Consider the following 22,600-nt stretch of genomic DNA (forward strand, 5'->3'; position numbering starts at 1 on the left):
AATTTGTTCAAGCCTTACTACGAGTTTTTTTTATATGAGCGAAACGAAGTAAGCTATTGCACCACCAGCATTAGGTTTTTGGGTTGTTATTTATACCCTTTACTTGCTTGTTTTAATATGCCAGCATAAGGGAAATAAATATAAAACAAATCTGATGATCTATACCTATTTTTTAATATATATCATTTCGGACATAACTCGACGCGTGCGCAACTGTAGTATGATGCAGTATCATCATTCAATTAAAATTTATTAGTCAACCTGAACTTTACCACAGACCACTCACTATTCTGGTGGTCTATGAATTTTACTTTTATTCTATGATCGCTATTTTCTTATAAAAATCCTAGAAGAATCCTACAAATTCAAACCATATCCCACTATTTCTTCGATTGGGTAACTGTTTTTTTGGAGTATTCATTATACGTTCAATAAAAAAAACAACATTCAAAATGTCTCAACACGTGTGATGGGAAAACTGTGGACGCCATATTGGCAGGACTAATTTGTAAAATGTCATGCGTCAGTTAGTTTTGTGGCCATGTTTATAAAGTTTGTTCAAGAAATTTACATTTATTTAATATTTGATTGAGTTGTAGGATTACCACCCGCTTAATTATAATCAAAACAAACGCACGGTTACTGTTACTGTAAGTACCATTGTTTTATGAATCAATGTTCGCAATTTTTAGATTTATTCAAGTAAAAAAGTTTTTCTAGAACAATGGTCGCCATGGCGAGCGACGCCGACTATACTGTATTTGATATGTCTTGTACTATTGTTAAAACTGGTTGACCACTGTTACAGAGATTCCGCTAAGGGGTTATGGCGACATCTCCTCACAATTACTTTTGAAAATTTGAGAAAATTTTGTGAATCCGTTCCAAAATGTATAACGTAAGTGTTTTTGTATATATTCTTTTTTAAACACTAACTATTTGATTTTATTTTAGCCTGCCCAATATGCCGCGTATGCGAGTGCATATGCGACGGCTTACCCAGAATACGCTGCTTATGGATATCAGCAATATGGGTATCAGGTAAACATGATTGTACTGTTTTTGTGGAGCACAAATTGTCTGAATGACTAGATTTCAAATATTATGCTTTTTTAAGGGAATTAATTGCTTTTCTGTTGTGATGCTCTATATAGAATGAACACGCTGTCGCAACAGATACCTATGTGGCAAATAACTGGACAACTCTAAGCCAGGATTTCTCGCAACCGCCCCCGTTACCTCCGCCCGAAGAAGTTCAAAATGAAGGTTTGTACATTTTTACCTTCAATTACTATAGAATTGTTATTTTTTTATTATTATTTATGTGTTGAAATATTTAATTAGGCTATTATTATTGTTATATTGTAAATGAGGTTTAGAGGTACGAATTTATTGTATTACCTGTGACATTGAAGGGGGTTTGTATAAATACCATTAACAATGTTATATAAATTGTATTCCATCAATTTTAACTGTATTTTTTCGTAGGGTATTGTCGGCAGTCCAAATATAAACAGCGGGCCAAAAATTAAACTAAACATTAGACATGGAGTACGCAAAAATTCATGACAGAAAAGTTGTTCATTTTTCTTAATGCAATTTTCCTTATATCACTGACATTTGTTCTGTTTTTAGGTGTCGTGCAGGAGATGCAGCAGCAAAAGGCTCAACTGACTAAACAACGGGAGGATTATGTGAGGAAGGCGTCGGTGCTGAGGAAAGAGCTTGAGCAGTTGCGGCATCAAAAGCAAGATTTGATTAATGATGGCAGTTCTGATAAGGAACTGAAGGTCATTGTTAAGGAGAATGAAAAACTGCAGGTAAAGTGAATTGCTCTTTTCCTTCTTATTTAATTTCCCTTCCCTTCATATTATTTAATTTAATTGAATTTTTAGGAACAGATCCAGGGAAAAATGAAGGCGATCTTAAACGTTATCGAAATGCTATCCAGTATAATTAAAGATGGGCAGAGTGTTGAGAATTTGGAAGCACAGCTTAATTGCAAGGATTCTCCACTTGGGCAAGGGGAAGATGAGATAGGGATTCAGCAGTCTCTAACCCCAACCCCCCACATTAAGAAGGAAGATGTCAAAGTGGAAGGTGATAAAAGGTAAAATGCTATATGTAAATGAGTAAAATTTCAGAATGAAGGTATATTTAAACTATTGGGGGTTTTAATTACTTCTATGTGAATGAGTCCCACCATTTGCGATAATTTGTGGAGAGGACTATTTAAGTTGAGTATAAAATATTTTTTCGCAGGTATTCGTATGTATATTACGATACTGGGCTCCACTGGTGCCGGACTTGCGACGCGTTTCCAGAAACCGCAAAAAGTTTCCTGCAGCACTTGCAAAGCAAAGAGCACCGGGACTCGGCTCGGGACAATGAGGTCGACAACACGCCGTGGCACAAACTGCCGATGGAGCCCCTGCTGGCGTCGTACGACGACGCCCCAAAAAAGCGAATCCCGATCAAAGGTCTTCAGTTTTTCATATCCGCCCCGTCGTGGTACTGCAAACTGTGCGATGTGTGGATCGGCGACCTCCATTGCGCGTCGCACCACCTGAAATCGCAGGCGCATTCCCAAAACTTCGAGAACTTTGTAGACCAAAACCCGCACTGGGAGATGGAGTGGTTGAAGGACAGGGAAAAAGCGCTGACCAGGAAGGGTCAACAAGACTCGAGCGATTCGGACGACGGCAAGAAGCGACGCAAACGGAAGCGAGCGTCACAGGACGGCGCGTCGAAGGAGAAGAAGAAGAAACGGCGTTCGGGCAAGAAGAAGAAGCGGCGACAGTCGACGGAATCGAGCAGTAGTTCAAGCTCATCAGACAGCACTTCGGACGACGACGACGACGGGGGCGGGGCCGCCGACAAATCTAGAAGTATACGGGTAGCCATGCGCAACCTGCCGCAAGTGAAATCAATCATGAATGAGGACATGACCAAGTGGAACGTACTGGAAAAGTTACTGCAGGAGCATCGGAAGAAAGAGAAAGACCCAGAAGACGCGCTGATCAGCCAGTGGATGACAGTCGTGGAGCCGATCGACAAAGAGAAAACGATGCTCGACAGCCTGAAGGACCGGATGAAGGCGAAACAGGACCTGGAGAAGGCGAAGCACGCGGAACTGGAACGTCAACGCAAAGAAGTAGAACGTCGGGAACGCGAGGCGCTCGAGCGACAACAACGCGAGGGGAAAGAGGCCGCGGAACGAGCGGAAAAAGAGCGCCTTAGGCGCGAGCAGGAAGAGTACCAAAGGATCATGGACAAAGAGCGCGATCAGGTCAAGTTCAAGACGTCGTCACGAGAGGGCGCAGTCAAACGACCCGACGACGAGATGGAACAACGCGAACGCGGTAGCCACCATCATCACCATCACCAGCAACAGCGGAAGGAGGAGAGCCCAAGACGGCACCGGCGCGATAGCGAGAGCAACAGCAGCAGTCGGAGTAGGGAGAGGGCGCGAGGCGGCAGCCCCGCTCCTCGCAAGAGCGACGACAAGAAGAAACCGCCGGGCCCGCCCAGTTACAAGAAGTTGCCCTTCATCGGTCGCATGCCCCTCTTCAAGAACAAAAAGATCGAGGAAAAACCCGTGGGGAAGGAAATCAAAAAGGCGGAATACGAACCGCAACGCAAGACGCGATTTGAGTCGGGCAACTTGGCGCGAGCTTTTATCCCTCAACCGGACGTGGTATGTTTCCCAGTGCTCTCGTCGATACCCCCACTGACGATCCCGCCGCCGCCGCCGTCGCCGAAAGTAGAGCCTGAACCGCCCGCGGCGCCCACCATCGGTGCCGAGAAGAAAAAGAAACACGACGAGGACCAGCCGATGGCTCCACCCCCTCCGCCGCCCCCTAAAATTGGTACGTCACTTTGTGGGCGATAAGCATTCTTTTTCCAATGCAGGTCAGCTGTGACGCCGACTTCCCTTTCTCTTCTTCTTAAAGTGCCATCTCCATTTAATGAAGATCGGCAACAATTACAGCAAATCACTGCAGTCTCTGATGTTCTTCAACCAAGAGCGTTGTCGACTTCTGGGACAACGTTTTCCCTTGATCTTACCTTCCATTATGAGTTGAAGGAAATTGTATTTAATATGTCGCAAAAACTGACCGAGATACTCTATTGATTTCTTATTTGTATCGAGAAGCTAGCGTTCCTTGTTCACTCGACGTAGAACTTTCAAATTTGGTATCCTTAACATTCTGCGATAAGTCCACATCTCAAACGTTTCTAGCTTATTCATTGTGCTCAACATCGTAAAGATGTGTGGAATGTACGCTGCATTGCTTGCTTAGACTGTTGTCATAGAAAAGATTTTGCATCTTTAGGAAATTTGTTCTTGCCATTTCGATATTTGCTCCTACATTGGGATTTAGGTCTTCGAGATTTAGAATTTGAGACTCTTGCTATTACCATTTATTATCATAACCTTTGTTTTTTTTTTGTAGCTATCTTAAGGCTCATCGAGTTGCTCACGGTAGATATCTTATCTAGCAGTCTTTGTAGGCCTTCAGAGCTGTCAGCAATCATAACTGTGTCATCGGCGTATCTCAAGTTATTCAACAATCTTCCATTTACCTTTATGCCGTCGTTTGTTTCCTCCAGGGCACTTTGACATATCAACTGTGAGTACATATTAAAAAGTAGAGGACTCGGCACACACTCTTGTCTAACTCTATGTTTTATGGGTATCGTTGTTTTGAAGCCTTCTAATCATACTGATACCACTTGATGTTCTTGATGCTTTTGAATAATTTTAAAAATTTGGGAGTCTAGGCCCTCCACTTTTAAGAATGCTCAGTAATTTCTTTTGTTTATTGCGGTCAAAGGTTTTTGTGTAATCTACGAAACACATGTACACTTCCTTTTTCTGATCTCTACACTTCTGCAGAAATACTGACAGCGCAAACAAGGCTTTCCTAGCCCCTAGTCCCTCATGAAATCCCATTTGTTGTTCACTTATATCTTGTTCACATTTTTCTCAAATTTGATTGTGTATTACCTTCAAGAACCGTTTCAAAGTTTGACTAATTAAACGAAACTCTTTGGCAAGTTTCCGGTTTTGTAGTTCCGGGTAAGTGTTTTCCGGCCTGGCTGCTTCTCCACTTTAGAGCTTTTTGGATCTTTGGACTGTGTTCTGTTTGCATTTGAGTATGGAAAGAAGGATTTCTGTGGTCAAACTGTTTGCTTATGTATTTGGGCCATATCTCTTCCAATATTTGCTTATTTAAGACTGGTTTGTACTCATCCTCTACAATTTTGGACACTTCCCTTTAGGTGTGTCAAATATTCTAATTTGTGATTTTAATCGTGTCCATTATTTGGGTATCAGTTTGATGCTCTTAAGGAATGTGATAATCAACACTTTTCGGTAGACACAAGCATGTCAAAGATGAAGATAAACCATAATTTGTTGTATGAGCTCTGCGCGGGACGTTAAATTCTATCAGAGAACGAAATTCGAGACAATCTATTAATCCCTATCAATATATTTTTCATTTATTCAATTAGTTATCCCTTCAATTTATTATTATTCCGGTTGCAGGGATGGAGGACACGGACCCGGATAAACAGTCGCCTATGTCCAACAATAGTATAAACGAGGACAACCTGTACTCTGAAAATGGTCCGAACATGGACCCTAACATGATGGGCCAGTATTATCAGGATTATAGCATGATGTATAGTGAGCAACAGTACGAGTACCAGGCAGAAGAGCAGCCGCCTGCGCCGCCTCCGCATTCTTATACCATGCCCTTGGAACCGCCTCCTCTCCCGCCCGATGACGATCTGGCAATGCTAGGGATATGCGCCGACGATATGGCCGCGCAGACGTTTTAGTTTTGGCGTCTTTGTTTCTCTGCGATTTTATTAAGTTGTCCTTGAGTTGCCGTCAGCAGTTAATTGTACGAATAATTAATAATGATTTGATTGATTAAATCTTGTGTTTTATTCTGCCCGACATGGAAACAACGTTGTACTGTATCCTGCTGCTATTTGTTTCACCCATATAGCTAGAGGCGCTGTCTGTGCCAGTAATAGAGGAACTTTAAGGTCCGTTCGACAGGGGCATGCGCGAGATTTAATAATAAATACATTTATTGCTGTGCAACTACACTACAAAATATTAGATGTTGCCAATTTTAAGGCAAACAAATCACTGTTCACACCTGACGAGAACCAAATTACCCACACAGGAAAAAAAAAGTATCCTACAAACAAAACTAAATAAAAGTTTTTAATAAACAGAGAAGTTGTAGGAGAAAGGAGAGGACAATGGTAAACAGTAGAGTGGTTTTAAAATCTCGTTTTTACCAATGCCCTTGCGATATTTAACAACCAACATGGCCGCTGACAGATCGTCAATAAGTTTAGATGCGACACTTTTCCTGTAGTATGTTCTCAAAATATGCCTAGATCTTGTTAAATGTTCTATGAAAACTAGTTAAATGTGTGGAAAATGTTATTTAGAAAGAAAGTGGTGCAAAGTGCACATCAGTGGGTGAAACCTTCTCTCCAAAAATAGCAATGCCGCCTGCGACGCATAAATTTTTACTATAGTAGGTATTTGATAGCTATACATATGGTTTCACCGCGTACTTGGCCGTGGCGAGGGTAAACATGAGGACACCAAGTAAAGTGGATAAGAGCTATTGATAAAATTGCCTAGAAATTTCCAGCCAACATAGTTAAGTATTATGCGCCATAGAACTCTGTTTTACGTGTGGAGGGGATAAATAAAAAAAGCATTATGTTTTTACGTCTGGTTTATGTTGTCAAATTTCTTATGCGCGAAGCCTTCCTGTAAAATTGCTTGATTTGCTGTCTTTTCCACCTTCCCCCGCTTTTTATTTTTTAACATTTTCTTCCTCTTCCTTAAAAACTTCTTTTCCTCTTGATCTGGATTCAATCCTTCCTGGATCCACTTCTTCCTCATATTTATCATTTTCTTTTCATAAAAATTGATTTCCTCCAATTTCAACTTTGCCTCAGTCTTTGTCACAGATATCTGAGCGTAGATTTTTGCAACTTCTTTGTCTAAAAAACCAATTGAAAACGGCAAATATTAATTTGTCACAAAACTTACCATCAACTTTGACTTCAATAAGTTGAGTGTTGATTAGTTCTTCTATAGCTTGAAGCAACTTAATATCATAAGGTGTGACTAATGTGATTGCCCTGCCACTACGTCCCGCCCTAGCAGTCCTCCCAACTCTATGAATGTATTCCTTAGGAATTCTAGGGATATTGTGATTTACAACGAGTTGCACAGCTGGTATGTCCAGGCCTCGGCTGGCTACATCAGTAGCTATGAGAATTTTTACTATGTTGCTTTTAAACTTATTCAAGGAGGCTAACCTCTGTTTTTGAGGGATCATTGAATGCAGAGCCACATTCTCAATGCCAAGTTCATTTAGTGTGAGAGATAATATCTCACAATATTTACAAGTGGAAGTAAATATAAGAATATTTCCATTTTCATTCTTCTCCTTATAGTTAAGCAAAAATTCAACCATATAAGCGTCTTTCACGTCTTTCGGACACAACAAGTACTCTTGAGTCAAACCGGAAACAGTCGCAATTTCATTTTTTGAGCTATCGTCAAATACAAATACTTCTTCTTTGATTGTGTCCTTGAGTATGTTAAGAGCATCCGTAATAGTCGCGGAGAAAAACAAGTTTTGTCTTCCTTTCGGCAAAGCTTTGAAAATGGTTTGAATCTGTTCATCAAAATGCCCGCCGAGAAGTCGATCGGCCTCATCGAGTACAAGAAATCGAATCCGTGAAAATGATACTGAGTCACTGTTACTTAAGTGATCGGCCAATCTACCAGGCGTTGCGACTACAACGTGAGGCTTCTTGGAAAGCTGTAAACCTTGTTCGACCATATCCATTCCGCCTACGATGACACAATGCCTCAAGTGTATGTGCCTTCCAATTATTGAAAACTGATCAGCTATTTGGAAAGCCAATTCTCTAGTAGGTGTTAAAACCAAAGCAAAAATGCCGTATGGATCTTCGCATAATTTCTGTAGTATGGGTAAAGCGAACGCTAACGTTTTGCCGCTGCCAGTTTTGGCGGCACCGATACAGTTCTTACCTCTCAAAATCTGAGGGATGCAGTTTGTTTGAATTGGAGTCGGTTTGTTTACACCGATTGCCTGGCACTGCTTGATGATCCACTGGTTCAAATTCAATTCGGAAAATGAAACTTGAATGCTCGACATTTTTCATCTTTGAATTTTCAAGTAAAAAACATAACCTGATTAATGTTACGTTAACCTAACAAATTTCTTCTTTTATTTTCCAAAAGCCTTTAAAATTGAAGCTAATTCATATTTTACACAGGTAATAGACCCAAGTGGGATAATTAATGGAATATTTGGCTATTGAAAAGAAAGTCATTGCCTCGGTGTATTAGGGGTTAGGAAATGCCAAAATGAGTAAGGAAAATAAATGACGATAAATATTTAAAATCGCCCTTTATTATAAAAAACTAATTCCTTAATACATTGCACTAAGCTATATGTACATAAACAACGCGACGCTGTTGATTAGAGGTTATATCTATTAAAAAAAAAACATTAGAAAAACCTATCAAAAATAACAAAAAAAACTTCTTTAAAAATGCTAAAATGAAGGCCTAGAGGGAAGCTTGCCTATAGACCGCGAAGTCTGTAAGGGTGCTTGGTTTTGAATGTTGTTATCTACGTTGTTGTCGGTGCCATCTAGTCTGCTAAACATCAAGTCTCTGGTTCTCTTGAATTCTTCAAATTTTTCATTTAACACATGCAGCTCTTGCGTCGAAGCCGTGGACGAGGTAGCAACAGTATCATCGCTCACATTATCCTCATCCACTTCCTGGAAGTTAACACGCAAAGGTTTAGAATTTGGTTAATTTAGGTTTAATTAGGACCGAAAGGACAAGGGGAAAAAGTCCAAACACTAAGGGTCGTTAATGCTAAATCAATGGTAATACACGCGATTGAAACAGTAAATGGTAGACGGTTTTGTGTTCAATGCTTTATCGTTTGATGCGCCATCTATGAGCAGGAGATAAATCCTCGACTAAAAAAACATCTTCCTCTTTTCATTTTTGGTTTTTATTAACAAATGGTAGGTAGGATGATCCGCCCGCGATTTTTCTTATGGTTGTTAACTAATATTGAACTTCGATATTTTCTACGATTTTAATATAATAATCTTCTTAAACATAAAAAAGAAAATTACTTGAAGACCACACGAATGATCCTAGTACAGGTGGTGGTCAACAGAAGGAAAGAAATGGAATCACAAGACAGAAGGTACCTGTATTTCGGAGAATGTTACAGGCTGCGTTCGGTATCTTGTGGAGCTGCCTCTTCTCTTTTTCGGTACCATCCGCCTGTGCAACCTCGACATCGGTTCCGGATAGACGGTGTCCATCGCTAAGATAAAGTAAATTTATATAAAAAACACATATAAGGGAAAAAATAAAAGTTCCTATCAGTGAAGCAAATTATTGCTTGGGATTTGGTAAACTGCGCATGGATAGCTTGCGTTTACACGCGAGGATTTATTTTGCTTTAAAAATTGTATACATTAATTCATTCTACGATCGTTACATGGAATAGCGCGCCGGTTAATGCTAAATTTAACCGTTTATTTATCATAAATACATAAAAAGGTAAATGTATACGGGCGATTCTGTTCGAAGAGAACGTACGACACATTTAGATTATATGGTTCAATATTTTTTATAGCATGACATTATTTGGTATAAGAATAAAATTTGGTTTTGTTATTAAATCGCTTGTTTAAAATAGTTAACGGTCAACTAAAAAAACAGGTATAAAGCTTCTAAACAAAATATATTTTTTATTTTTATTTTTAAGTGTCCGGCAAACTTACCCAAGGGTAAATCTTTATATTGTTTTTTCGAAGATCGGGCTACCTAACACAAGTCCGAAAAATTGACGTAAAAATGCGAAAACGTTAGTGAAAGTCCATTAAACTCGGTTCTTCGAATTCGGGTGCATACGCGAAAACATTTACGCCGTTTGATACACAATTTATTTTTAATTTTCGGGTAACGTGACTTACATACGTTAACTCTGGTCAGTTTGGTCCACATATGATCGCATTTTAACGAGTCATAGCCCGATAAATCTGGCCGATGCGTCCGTCTTTATAACCTCATCATTTTCCGCCAAAAACCCTTCGCACACCATCAAATTTACTTACACTGCGTGGGCGACGATAAAGACGGCATTTCTCCAAAATCAAAATTAACACTTGGGGAAATAACCCTCACTGTATATCGACAAAAAAAATTGCCACTGCCGCAATCCGAAGTATTTAATCTAATTTTAAACGGTTAAAACCGAGTCGTATTTTGCAATACGGGCGCGTAGCTCGACGCTTATTTTCGGACTCGTGCGTATATGTTCCAGTGTCGCGCGCGTTACCCACCCAATTTTATTCGAAGGACTGTGGTAGATGGAGCTGTTAATAAATCCGCGTATTTTAATTCGCTTGCCCAGAGAAATTCAGAAAATTTTTCGCCACTATAGTGCCATCTATGGACGGAAGTTAAAACACACGCTGAGAAAGCTTCCAGAATTAACTCATGGGTGGCGACACTTAGCTATTAGATAATATGGTAGGCCTACCTAAATTGATGCACCGCAAGCAGCACTAATATTTTCGTAGAGAAGCATGCCTCCACATTTCACCCACTAACTTACACTTTGTGCGTTTTCTTTCTAGACAGTGATAGCGTAAACATTCCCCATCCGAACCTATTGACAGATCTGTCAGCTGTCGTGGAGGTTCTTGAATGCCGCAACGTCATTGGTTAAAAACGAATAGAAGCACGGAAGAAGTTGTAAATCTCCCGCATGCGCACGTTGAAAATATCTTTCATAGTTGCTTTATAAGTTCCTGTTTTATTGGCATAGGCAGGATCTCTGTATTGCTAGTAGCGGCGACAGATTAGAATTCCGCTATCATTGACGTCAAGTGCATTTGGCAGTATAGTACATTTGTTAGTATAGTATGTATACTTCACATTAATTCTGTGGTATATACTTTTGTACATATATCGCAGCAAAAAATAAAACTAAAGTTGCTTTGGTAATGTGGATGTTTTTAATCGAGTCTTTATTTAAAATAACGTTTACATACTTAAGTAGAGGTAGATTCTGCATGGAGATACTCAAAAAAAAACAACAACAAAGTTTAAAATAACACGACGGGTATTAATGTGCCAGTTCTACTGAAAATGCAACATTGAACGAATACTTATATATAAATATCATTTTTCTTAAATATATATGTATATACATACTTAAGTATCACTTTATAAATTTATTACTTTATTTCGTTTTAATCTATATTTTATATATCACGCATTTATATGCAGATCTAAGAAATTTTATGAGTCTTTTTCTCAGTAAACCAGTAAAAATCTATTGACCATTATTACTGACCAGAAAAATGTTATTCGCTTTTATCAAAAACCGATCGACAAAAAAAAGACTTTGATTCGAACCTTAACGCTAGTTATGTACAAATAAATAGTTTATTAAGTTATGTAAATGCGACAGTTTCACAAATAATTTACTACACCGTTTACATCAACACGCAACCGAGATTTGCGTTAGTATTAATATAAGACTAATTTCTGTCTTGCTTTGCCCGTTCTATTTGAAAATGCCGGGCCAAATATATAATTACAAAGAATACGGGATAGAAGAAATATGGAATGGAGCCCTCATTGTGGCTGTTCTCTTGTGGACGGCAAAAATTTTTCATTAATAAAAATAACGGGACTGACACTGAAGCAGTATATAACATTTAATTTTTATCAATACTTATGAGGGAGAGTTCACTTGAAAAATTAATATACCCTTTCAGTTTTAGCCCCGCATTTCACAAGCGTTAATTCGTATCAAATCTACCAAGGCTAGGGTGAGGACACTGTCATGAAGACATCACAGACCAGACCATTTTTTAAACTAGGCCTAGCTTGAGCACACTGCCGGTGTCCAACGATGATGACGTGTGGTTTATTATGACTAGTTTAACAAGTTGAAAAGCGATGTTTTCGCAATATGTTGGAAAAACATAACCATAACCTATAAATTAGGTTTCATTAAAACCATTTTGTGTGGAAAGCCCTTTTTCATTCTATTTATATTTCAAAGTTAGGAAAAGGCATGTTTTTGTTTGTTAAATAAGGGGGTAAAATATCATATTGTTTTAGCTTTAGAACTGTTAGTTTGATCAACTTTTCAATTCATGATTCATGACAAGGATTTGTGGTAAACAGGTATGAAAAAATATATACGTGAAAAAAAAAACAAGAAAGAGCAAAACATGTGTTTTCCAAATTCTTTATGTTTAAAAATTGGAGAAAGCTTTTGGAAAACCTAAAAATGATATTCAGTCGTCGGTTGACTTGATACGAAATTACCCGCGCAAAGACAGCGTAGCATCGTTTTTTTCTAGTTAACACAATTATATAACCTATTTAAGTACCAACTATTATCTACAGGGATCGGTCTCCGTGCCGCCCCGATTCGTGGCCGGTTGACTAGAAGTATTTACGTTATCGTTACTAGGTCGACCTCCTTTAGCAGCCCGACTAGATGTTTTGTCACTGTCGGCGTTCTTCGTGCTGGTCGACGGGCTAGAGTCGGAAATCGTGTTATTGTTCGTCTTGAGAATGCTGGTCTTGGACACGCCATTCTTGACGGCATTTTTCGCGATTTCAGACGCCGGATGCAACGTCACTATCGACTGTCTGCGCACGTGCGCCGGCAGAGCGGGTTGGACAGCGCTGTGCAGTATGGCGTAGAGCGGCGCATCTCGCTCCTTGGCGGGGCTCACGGAAGCCGGAGTCTGTTGTTCGTCTTCCGCTTGCACGCTGTTCTCCGCCGCCGAAGGGATGGTCGTGAGAAACCGCACCTAAAATAAAATTTTGTTTATATTTTCATTTTAAAATTTATTAAGAAAGTTGCTTAGAAAAAAAAAACTGTCTTTATCATAAAAACGAAATAAATGTGAAATAAAAAGTTACACATTACTATTGTAAAAATTAATAAAATTTTAAATATGAAAAAGATAAAACAAGAAAGTGATTGACGCATATTTTTGATGTGTTTGGAAAACAGCCTTAAATAAGGTGGTCTGCGAAAGGGTCTCAGAAAATTTTTAAAATTATTTTTGAAACGGTTCGACAAAATTATATATAGAAGAGTCGTTAAAGAGGAATGCTTTTACTCCCAAACTTCTTTTATGGATATATTTTTAATTGTTTACGCAAAATTAATTTTTTTTAAACAGTTTTTGTCCAAAAACTAGCTTTCCAGTTATTTGAGGTTTTAGATAGTAATGCTGATGGAATTAATATATTATTGTAAGTAATTTTCATATGTGAGTACTAATTATCTTCGGGAATAGTGATTGTTTCAGAACTAACGAAACTAACTAACTAAGCAAAACTATGAAGTCAAAATATTGTAAATATGAACTTAAATTTTGTCAGCAGTAGTTTTTGGTTTTGGGAAAAACATGTAATCTTTTTTCATATTAAAACAATAAATTAACTTTTGAAATTTAGATAAGATAAGATTTCGCGAGATTACCATTTTTCTGGATAATTGACCAAAGACTTTTTTTTGTTATTTAAATGTCTACTACTACTGCTTTTTACAAAACTTCTGGATTCCTCCTGCGTCGGTTTTTGCTTAGTCGAAATTGGTGACGTTTCGCCAATCATCCTGTTGGCTTCTTCAGAGCTTGACTGAAACTGAAACAGTTTCGCTGTTTCGACTAAGCAAAAACCGACGCATGAGGAATCCAGAAGTTTTGTAAAAAGCATTACAGTAGCCTGTGGAAGTTTCTTTCAAAAAAAAAGTCTACTACTACTGTCTACTTTTCTTAATTGAAACCCGGGTTACTGTTCTAATAAAACGTCTACTTACACAGGGGTAGTAGTAATTATTTACCGTCAGCCTGCCGGGGCTCCCGGGAGAATCGGTGTCGTCTTGGATCGCGTACTGACGCGTTAGGCGGGGCTTCACTCTGCCCCTGACCGGCTCGCTGGATCCGCTCGATCTGGACATCCTCCAGGTGCTGGTGCTGGCCGTCGTGTTGCCGGATCCAGACGAATCGTTCCTCGAACTCGACAAGTTCGAATCCTGCGACGTTTTACGCGTCACCATCCACGAGGAGGCCCTGCGTTTAGGATCGAGTAGACGGAGAGGGATGCCGCAGTGGTGGTTATGGCGCCATGAATCCGACCTAGTGTGAAAAAATTGTGGGAAGTTCTCAAAACGACATAATGATAAAACAGGTAACAATGTTCCATGAAAATATTTCAGAATTGTATATATATATATATATATATATATATATATATATATATATATATATATATATATATATATATATATATATATATATATAAACAAACATTTTAATTTTTTTTTTGAAATATTTGACTTTGTCACATTTGAGTTCGTAATAAAAAAATACATCAAAAACGTCAAAATTAATTCTATATTTACTTTCTTAATGCGAGAGAGTAATAAAATGTAAATTTGCAATGACATTGATCCTTAAACAGGCTGGACAACTGAAAGGTTAAAAAGTAACGTAATAAGTAAATAAGTAAGTATAATAGATAAACTGTAATAAATATCATTATTTAAGAAAATATACTATTTGCATTTGTAAATTTTAGTCATCCGAGTAGTCAGATGAACATTAGTCGTTGGAGTCCAGAGAAGCAATAAGGGTCTTTAGAGCATGTTACCAGCTTCTCAGACTCTTTGCTCGATTTTGTTTCGTTATTCTTTCCTGCAATGTCTCATTTTAAAAGCGGTTTTGAAACGATTTCATCAACAATAAATTTCGTGCAAAGAGCACATTTTGCTGAAATTGCAACTTGTTTATGAATTTCTATATTTTCTATAGTTCTAATTTTAAAAACTAAAGCACTGGAGGTCAACTACCTGTCCGTCTACCTGCCACTCTTGAAACCTTTGACACTCATCATAGGTAAAATACTACGCCTATGGAAAACGGCAAGTTTTATAGTTCAATAATGATTTATAGCTCTCTCACATTACGAAACAGAGCGTAAGTACCTAATCAACAATCAAGAATACTCATGTATTTTACGTACTGCACATTTTCTGGACTTGGGCATGGATTGATTGGCTTTGACAACATCGCAAAACTACAGCAAAAGAAGAAGAATTTATGGAAATAACCTTTCGCACCTTGCCGGAGGTTGTAAGTTCGATTTCCACCTCGAACCTTGGGTGTTGTGATCGTAATAAATTTGCTTAAAACCGTTAATGGTTTTAATCTTTTACAAGTCAAACTTGAAAACATTGCGAATGGTGAATATGAGAAAGAAAATATTATTTAAATATTTGACTACAACTTCGGATTAACGATTCGTGATTTGGAACATTAACTAACGTAGCGTCATCATTGATTTTTGACCAGTTTGTAAAAAATAAATAAATTTCTAAAAAAATGAAATGGCATCATACGTTACAAATTCTGAAACAAAACATGACATTTGCCAATTTCTCCCATCAAATACACCGAATAAATGTTGCGATATATAACTTTCAAGAAAGTCGCAGTCCAACAAATATAGCTGCTTCAATATTTTGGTTTCAGTTAATCCGTTATAATATAAATATTAATAAGCTATCCACTGAGATAGCAACTCTCAGAGTCATATTTTAACAAAAAAATCATCAGACATTCTTCATACCTCGACGAACTGAAGTTTTCACTAGAAGACACCGATGAAGCTCTCATGTGTTGCTTCTGCTGGATCTCGGCGATCTGATAAGTGTAAGTGTCGTCCCTCGGCCGATGTCTTGGAGGTCTCCTCACGCATAATAACCATCTAGCTTTCGTCAGCAACCATTCCCTTGCTCGCGTCTTCCGATCCGGCCGCGGCTGCAGCTGATTCTTCGACGGATTAGCGTCCCCCAATAACTTTGCGTTGCACGTGCAGGCGGGTACGTGATGCTCCTTGTTCTCCCTGGACGATCGGTCAGCCAGGCTGTTGGTGTTCGCCGGCGTCTGTCTGTTGCTAAAGTTCGAACTGTGGCGACACCTGCCGATCCCTCTGGTCACGCGACTTTCTTCGATCGCTTTGCATATCATCACGCAGTCTTTTTTGAACTGTTTCGTCAGAATGGCGTAGAGGAACGGGTTGCAGCACGAATTGAACGGCAATATGAACACTGTAAACACTTTGGCCTGCTCCAAGCTGACCAAATGGAGTCCGAACGCCGCGGTCAGCGAGAAAAACGCGATGGGCGACCAGCACAGAAAGTCGGTGAACACGAGCAGCGCCATGCGTTTAGCGATGCGCGAATCGTTCGAGTTCCAAGCCTGCGAGCCGCGTATTGCACAGTACATCTTCAGGTAGCATCCCATTAGGATCAGGAACGCGATGCCGTTGATGAACATGAGGAAAACGACATAAGATAAACTGGCGAGGTCTTTGGTCTCGAACGGGAGACAGACCGCGAATTTGCGATAGTCGGAGACGTTGAATAACGGCATCACCGCCATGACTACAGCGAAGCTCCAGCCGCAGATCATGATGTAACCGGCATGTTTTAATGAAAGGCGTTTGTTGAGGTGCATGGCGTGGGTGATGGCGTAGTTGCGTTCTAGGGTGATCACCGCGAGGGTGTAGACTGACAATTCGGAACTGAGCACGCCCAGGAAACCCGCGAGGGTGTAGACTGACAATTCGGAACTGAGCACGCCCAGGAAACCGGCTAGTTGACAACCCGGTGACATTTGCCAAGGGATCGCGTACATCCGGAACTCGCCCAATGTTGACGCGTCGACCACCGCGAGAAACCCTAAACGTCAACGATATACAGGGTGGCGCAGTATCGTTTAATACAACACCAACAAATTTTTAGACAACACCGTGATTATTGTTTAATTTTAACGTAACGTTAACACATTTTCCGACATTAAAAATGAACCTTAATATAGTAAAATGATAATTCATATTTCGATCTATGTCAAAGATCGGCAAAAATAACCAAAACTGATCAAAATTTAATAAATATTTTTCTTTAATGGATTATTTTTAACAATTTTATTATTTTTAACAATTAATAAAAACGAATGTTTATGGAAAATTTATATCGATAGGTACATAAATATGAAAGTATGAAATAAAGACTATTTTAAATATTATAGAGGGAACAGATTTTAAAAAATGGAGTTCAGTGTTTTTTTTTAAGTATATTTTCAATAAAATTATATAGTGTGTTTCATTAAAAAAATATATACTTTATTTTAAATATTTTTAAAATGTTTATATTTTTATTTCTTGCAACATTTATTAAGACACTTTCCAAAAAGGACGAAAAATATGGGACATATAGTTCTTTGCCACATTATTGAGTCACCCAGTACAATAAATAAAGAATAACAAATATTAATAAAAAATCGAGGATCATATAAAGAAAAATCGATTTAAATCACACACTCCTGGCTTGCCGTTAGGCTTGGGGGATAACGTTGGGTTGCTTCAGACTGCTGCACTTACCCAAGTAAATCCCCATAAAAAAATCGGCGGCCGCCAAATTGCAAACCAGGAAGCGGGGCACGTCCATTTTGCTCCTGGAAAAAATCAGCACGAACACTACGGTCCCGTTACCGAGTAACGAGCAGAGGAAGACGACCCATACGCCGCAACGCAAAGTCCACCAGTCGAACAGATCTTGGCACGGAAGAAAAGGTCCAGGCACCGGCAGGCAATTGATTTTCCCGGGTACCAGAGAAACCCCGTCCGCAGCAAACCTCGACGAAACGTCATCCTCGACGCCGTAGTCCTCCATATACGAGGGGAAGTTACCAGGGTACGTGAAGTCCGACCGGATATTTTCCCAGATCGCTTCGAATTTACTGCCGAAGCTTTTGGTGATGTTTTCTGGAATGGCGCGGGAAAGAGGCGGCGTTATTAGAGCAGTTGACCATTCTTGAGAAATTCGATATAACCTGAGTGTCCCTAATCCGGAATTAGAACTCGGAAATGTCGGAGAAAGTCATGGCATGGGTATTCTTGGATTATAATTATTACAATTACTCCGAATGGATAACAATAAAAAAATGTTTTTGCATGTTTGCAAGAAGGATCTAGGAGTGCTTCAATTCAAGCTCCGCCTATGGGGGCGTGATTCAGCCACTTAACTTGGGACTTCCTTTTATGCCAGTCTCTTGCTTTTAGTCCCGCCCTATGGGATATCCAGTGATGGATGAATGAAGTAAATAACAACGTCACACGTTGACATTGACGTAGAGACGAAATTAAGAGGAGATAAAATGAAAACCAACATAACTCGCAGTTCGATTATGAAGTTCTTTGCCCTTGTATGTGCGATAACGGCTTTAGCGCTAAACGTGGACAACACGTACGGCAGAAACGGGAAGCTCGCTCGGCTACCGGCTTCGGAAGATACATTCAAGATCTCCATTACCTGTTACGTAATCGTGCTAACGGTCATCATCGGCTTCGCGGTCTTCAGAACGGAACTAGAGAAGAGTTTAACGCAGGCGTTCATCGGGATAGGATGTATATTATGTTTGGCGTCCGGCTTGGCAGTCATTGCGATATACGCGGACTACTCGAGCTTCTACAGTGTGCAGTACTTGATTATTGGAATTATGGCATTAGCCGCGGGGCTGGTTATGCTGGCGGATACCCTCCATTCGTTCGGCGTGTTTTGAAAACTCGGGATCATTAATATCAATGTTAATTAATCCTTCTTAATATAATAAAATTAAGTTTGAGTAGAATTTAAGCTAAGCTTTAAATAAATTGAGCACGTGTTAAATAATGAAAAAAATACGTAAAGCACAAAATACAACAGGTAGCTGTTTAAAGTTAATATGGGAGTGCATTGAGAAAATCTCTAAAACCATTTTTTTATTTTAATCGTTATTATTAATCATTTTTAAGTTTCCTGGTTACATTGCAACTCCTGCAGTTTTTTTTTCAAAAGGTTCATCACTTTCGTCACCTATATGAGTTCTAGGACTCGGCTTGCTGAGGTCTAAGTGCTGTGGTACAGATCATTTACAGAATAAAAATAATAATTGAGATCCTTCTAACTGTACGGATGTTGATGAAAACTCATACTATGACACCCCCATCCCCCCTAAAGCGCTTAGCCGCGTTCAGCGATACAAAGGCCGATGATGATGGGTAAGAGAATGGGTTAACCAAGTCAAATAAAATGTTCTCGTCCGCGGCTCAAATCTTAAAGGGGTCACTTACGCTGAGAAGGCCACAGATCGGCGGTGCTGTTCCATATATTTAGGTCAATGTCCTCTATGTCCGGGAATACTATGATGTCTTTGGCCCGGGGCGGCGGATCGGGGGGCGCGAGGGGTAAGAATGCACAACAGTGATACGCGTACGCCAACACCAAGCTCTGGATCCGCGGGAAATCCTCTGGCGGTGGGAATTCTCGTAAATTCGGATTGTTGAACGTTTTTAGATGGAGAAGTCGCTCGAGGCCGCCGGATGGAAGCTGGGGGAATACGTTGTTGCCTAGGTTTCTGGAACGGGGGAGATTTATATTATTATTCGAACTAAGATATTATATCCGAAGGAGACCCGACAAGCAATAAACAAAAAGTAAAAAAAACAGGGGCGGCTGGTACACATGTGCTACAGTGCTGCTAAATTTTTTATCATCTATCTGTGTATTTATCCAATATGCAGAATTGGGTAAATATACATATACACAATAAAAATGTTTCAATCAACAACTATTAATTGTATTAAATTTTGCGGAGTTTTGGATACAATACTAAGGGTATATTTAAGGGTACATCCAAAGGAAATTTAGAATATCATGAACAAATAATTGAGAAAATTAATGATAATAGTTATTATTATTATTAAGCTAAGTTTTTAATTTTTTTCCCACGAGCAGCCACTGCCTGGAATCACTGTTATCCCCAGTTATGCATTTTAAAAAGTGGGAGGACGAGTGGTGTTTCATTAATAATTCTTGTAGGGGCGAAGTTAAGCCTTTTTTGCCACTTGTTTGGTCTGAACTTGAATAACATTTGGTAGATTCTACTTACAGGTCTTCGATTCTGGAGATCGATAGGAACGCGTCCGGATGAATGAAAGAGATTTGGTTGCTCTCCAAGTCTCTGAAACGACACTATACTCTATTAGGACCCTTTATGTAATCAGATTTATACATTTTTTTTAATTAAAAAAAATACAAAAAACTACTTTACGAAGTTTGTCTGCAAGTGGAGTCGAAGAAAGTAAAGATAATAAACTAAAATAAAAATTTAAATAAAGAAATTATCAATTAAAACTTGACATAACGGTCGCAATGCAAGGTTTTTTTAAACTTGTTGGTGCCTATCGTAAAACGTTAATTATGGATAAAGTCTCGAAACAAAATCGATACTTACAGAACTTGCAACTTTGATAGGTTGTAGAAGGCATCATGCGGAATGTACTGGATCTGATTGCGCGCGAGCAAAAGGTCGTGCATCTGGTACATGCCCCTGAAGGGCTTACCCTCGATAGATCTAATGTTGTTGCTTGCTAAGTCTCTAGAAAAATCAAAGTTAGCCGTGCACCTAAGGTATTGTCGAACCTTACAATACTCTCATGTCGCGGCAATCGTTTAGGTCTGGGACTGAAGTCAGCTTGTTGGACTTTATATCTCTGAAAAGAAAAGAGGCGATAGTTTATCTCTAAAGTACGCGTAATCAGGACGCTTACAAACTCTTGAGCTTGGGACAAAACGTACACAACGATGTTGGGACGGTCCTGAGTCCGGCTCTGTCTAGGCGCAAAATTTCCAGTGCCGTAGTGCCGTTCAAGTTGGGAAACGTAGCGAGCTCCCGCGCATCAGAGAGTATTCTGGAAAAAGGGATTTTTTACAACAGTTCTGGAAACCATACCTTGTGGTCCAATTTTTGATGTTTTTAATTTTGACACTGCATAATTACCAAATTATACGTTGCGTTCCATCTAAATAAAAATCGCTCAGTATATCAAAATTAGCATTGACGGGAATACTGACTACAAAATAAAATTAAGCAAAAAACTGGAACAGCTTTTGTTTTGTAGTTATTTTATTGTGGTATGGTATTCGCTGCGCTTGATCGACCAGAAAATTGGCCCTGTCGCCAAATTGTGACTTAAATCTGAAAATGTCTTCTTTAACAATAAAGCATTATTTACGTTGCATTACTAGATGTTGTCGCAATTTTTGATGAAATGATGACATATAAATAAATAAAAAGTATAGCAATAACATAAAGGTTAACAGTACTACTCTCTTTGTAAAATGAACTCATTTTTTGCAGATGATTTTAGGACTTATTTAATGCTACTATAGGTACTGTACTCGCGGTCGAAGCGTTTATATTCAGAGCTACAGCAACACGATACAGAAAAATTACTGTGCTTGAATTAAGTAAAACTCAGTCTCTAACATCAGCTGCGGGCATTTTATCGTCACCATCATTATGGTTCTCAAAAGAATCGAAAACTCATCAAAGATCAATTGATTATCCAGCTTAGTGTAGGACCGATCTCATGGGGACAGGATTGGCACACTGACGGGTTCAAAACGAATGTCGAATGGGTGCCGTAATATCATAAAATTGACATGGATTGACATGACATCGAGAAAATGAGCACTCACCAATAGGTCTACAGCCAATGTTGGCTATACCACGGAATGCAATCAAAGCCTAGATAGCAGAGGGAACTGGCGAATACTTGCTGCGAAAAACCACAAGATCGACACCCTATTACTAGTGGACGGATAAAATCTGAAATTTTCTATGCACCGGACAGTGTAGGCTCAGATACTATATGCACAAGATCAGCCGTACCAATAATAAATAATTGGGGCAAGTTTTGCTTGGAAGATGAGGAAGCAGCAGAGTACAAATTGTACATATGCGCTGCAGCGGAAAAAATCAGGTACTCAAAAACCTCCAGACTGAAGAATACGAGTAATTTATTCTTTGTAGAATAACGGAATTTGTACGAGGGCTGAGTCTGATGGAGAACATCGGCCACATACAATAATTCCTAAATCCTTATGAACTTATGAACTTATGAACACTTTAATTTCAGGTGTATGTTCGGTTGTTGTAGTGACGTATCCAATATTATAATGCCTAGTTTTTGATTACGTGGAACAGATTTTTGTTTTGAACATGCTTAACAAAATTTGACCAGCACGTCGTGAACAAAGTTTAGCTTAACTAATTAAATTGTTTACATTTTGGAGCAACGAAGGAAATAACAAAAAAAGAAAATAATACTTGCAGCTTTCGAAGCCTAGGGAGGTGGGAGAATGCGTGACTGTCCACCGCCACCAAAGGGTTTCCCTTCAGCTCCAGCAATGCCAAGGCGGGAGTTTTCTGAAGCACGCCACCCGCGATATACTTGATGCGATTCCCGGATATAGAGCTGGAACGAATGGAGTCGCAGATTTTATAACAACCGAAACATCGGGTGGCGGTTTTTAAGTAACGAGAACGGTTT

General features: G+C 39.2%; 4 protein-coding genes across 17 annotated transcripts in view; 1 reads left to right on the forward strand and 3 right to left on the reverse strand.

The window, feature by feature from the left end:
- Nucleotides 1-333: 333 nt before the first annotated feature.
- Nucleotides 334-5,934, forward strand: LOC132705003 (zinc finger matrin-type protein CG9776). 10 transcript variants are annotated; one of them, XM_060675394.1, is made up of 8 exons: nt 334-898; nt 955-1,041; nt 1,118-1,266; nt 1,489-1,576; nt 1,636-1,820; nt 1,896-2,110; nt 2,263-3,869; nt 5,555-5,934. In XM_060675394.1, the coding sequence occupies exons 5-8, from the start codon at nt 1,650-1,652 to the stop codon at nt 5,848-5,850; spliced, it is 2,289 nt and encodes a 762-aa protein (XP_060531377.1). In that variant the 5' UTR covers nt 334-898; nt 955-1,041; nt 1,118-1,266; nt 1,489-1,576; nt 1,636-1,649; the 3' UTR covers nt 5,851-5,934. The 10 variants fall into 10 exon arrangements, with proteins under 10 accessions (XP_060531377.1, XP_060531376.1, XP_060531378.1 ...); XM_060675389.1 differs by lacking the exon at nt 1,489-1,576 and having other exon boundaries at nt 335-650; nt 712-898; nt 1,155-1,266; XM_060675388.1 differs by lacking the exon at nt 1,489-1,576 and having other exon boundaries at nt 335-650; nt 721-898; nt 1,155-1,266.
- An 830-nt stretch (nt 5,935-6,764) lies between these two features.
- Nucleotides 6,765-8,308, reverse strand: LOC132704772 (probable ATP-dependent RNA helicase DDX49). The gene is made up of 2 exons (XM_060675006.1): nt 7,097-8,308; nt 6,765-7,047 (listed from the first exon to the last, which is right to left on the reverse strand). Exons 1-2 carry the CDS (start codon nt 8,235-8,237, stop codon nt 6,767-6,769), a joined length of 1,422 nt encoding a protein of 473 aa, XP_060530989.1. The 5' UTR covers nt 8,238-8,308; the 3' UTR covers nt 6,765-6,766.
- A 184-nt stretch (nt 8,309-8,492) lies between these two features.
- On the reverse strand, nt 8,493-10,461 carry LOC132705211 (uncharacterized). 2 transcript variants are annotated; one of them, XM_060675672.1, is made up of 3 exons: nt 10,234-10,461; nt 9,319-9,437; nt 8,493-8,871 (listed from the first exon to the last, which is right to left on the reverse strand). In XM_060675672.1, the coding sequence occupies exons 1-3, from the start codon at nt 10,259-10,261 to the stop codon at nt 8,641-8,643; spliced, it is 378 nt and encodes a 125-aa protein (XP_060531655.1). In that variant the 5' UTR covers nt 10,262-10,461; the 3' UTR covers nt 8,493-8,640. The 2 variants fall into 2 exon arrangements, with proteins under 2 accessions (XP_060531655.1, XP_060531656.1); XM_060675673.1 differs by lacking the exon at nt 10,234-10,461 and adding an exon at nt 9,901-10,035.
- A 724-nt stretch (nt 10,462-11,185) lies between these two features.
- LOC132704780 (follicle-stimulating hormone receptor) overlaps nt 11,186-22,600 on the reverse strand; it is a 147,869-nt gene continuing 136,454 nt past the window's right edge. For all 4 annotated transcript variants that reach the window (XM_060675021.1, XM_060675020.1, XM_060675024.1 and 1 more), the window contains 10 exons: nt 22,382-22,525; nt 20,816-20,956; nt 20,693-20,758; nt 20,500-20,643; nt 20,155-20,226; nt 19,337-19,620; nt 17,606-17,989; nt 15,791-16,904; nt 13,980-14,298; nt 11,186-12,960 (listed from right to left, as the gene is read on the reverse strand). In XM_060675021.1, coding sequence (XP_060531004.1) covers nt 12,538-12,960; nt 13,980-14,298; nt 15,791-16,904; nt 17,606-17,989; nt 19,337-19,620; nt 20,155-20,226; nt 20,500-20,643; nt 20,693-20,758; nt 20,816-20,956; nt 22,382-22,525 — 3,091 coding nt within the window. In that variant the 3' untranslated portion in view covers nt 11,186-12,537. The remainder of the gene's footprint in view (nt 12,961-13,979; nt 14,299-15,790; nt 16,905-17,605; nt 17,990-19,336; nt 19,621-20,154; nt 20,227-20,499; nt 20,644-20,692; nt 20,759-20,815; nt 20,957-22,381; nt 22,526-22,600) is intronic.

The sequence above is a fragment of the Cylas formicarius genome, unplaced genomic scaffold, assembly GCF_029955315.1.
Source record: "Cylas formicarius isolate icCylForm1 unplaced genomic scaffold, icCylForm1.1 PGA_scaffold_7__23_contigs__length_41026272, whole genome shotgun sequence".
Taxonomy (NCBI): Eukaryota; Metazoa; Arthropoda; class Insecta; order Coleoptera; family Brentidae; genus Cylas; species Cylas formicarius.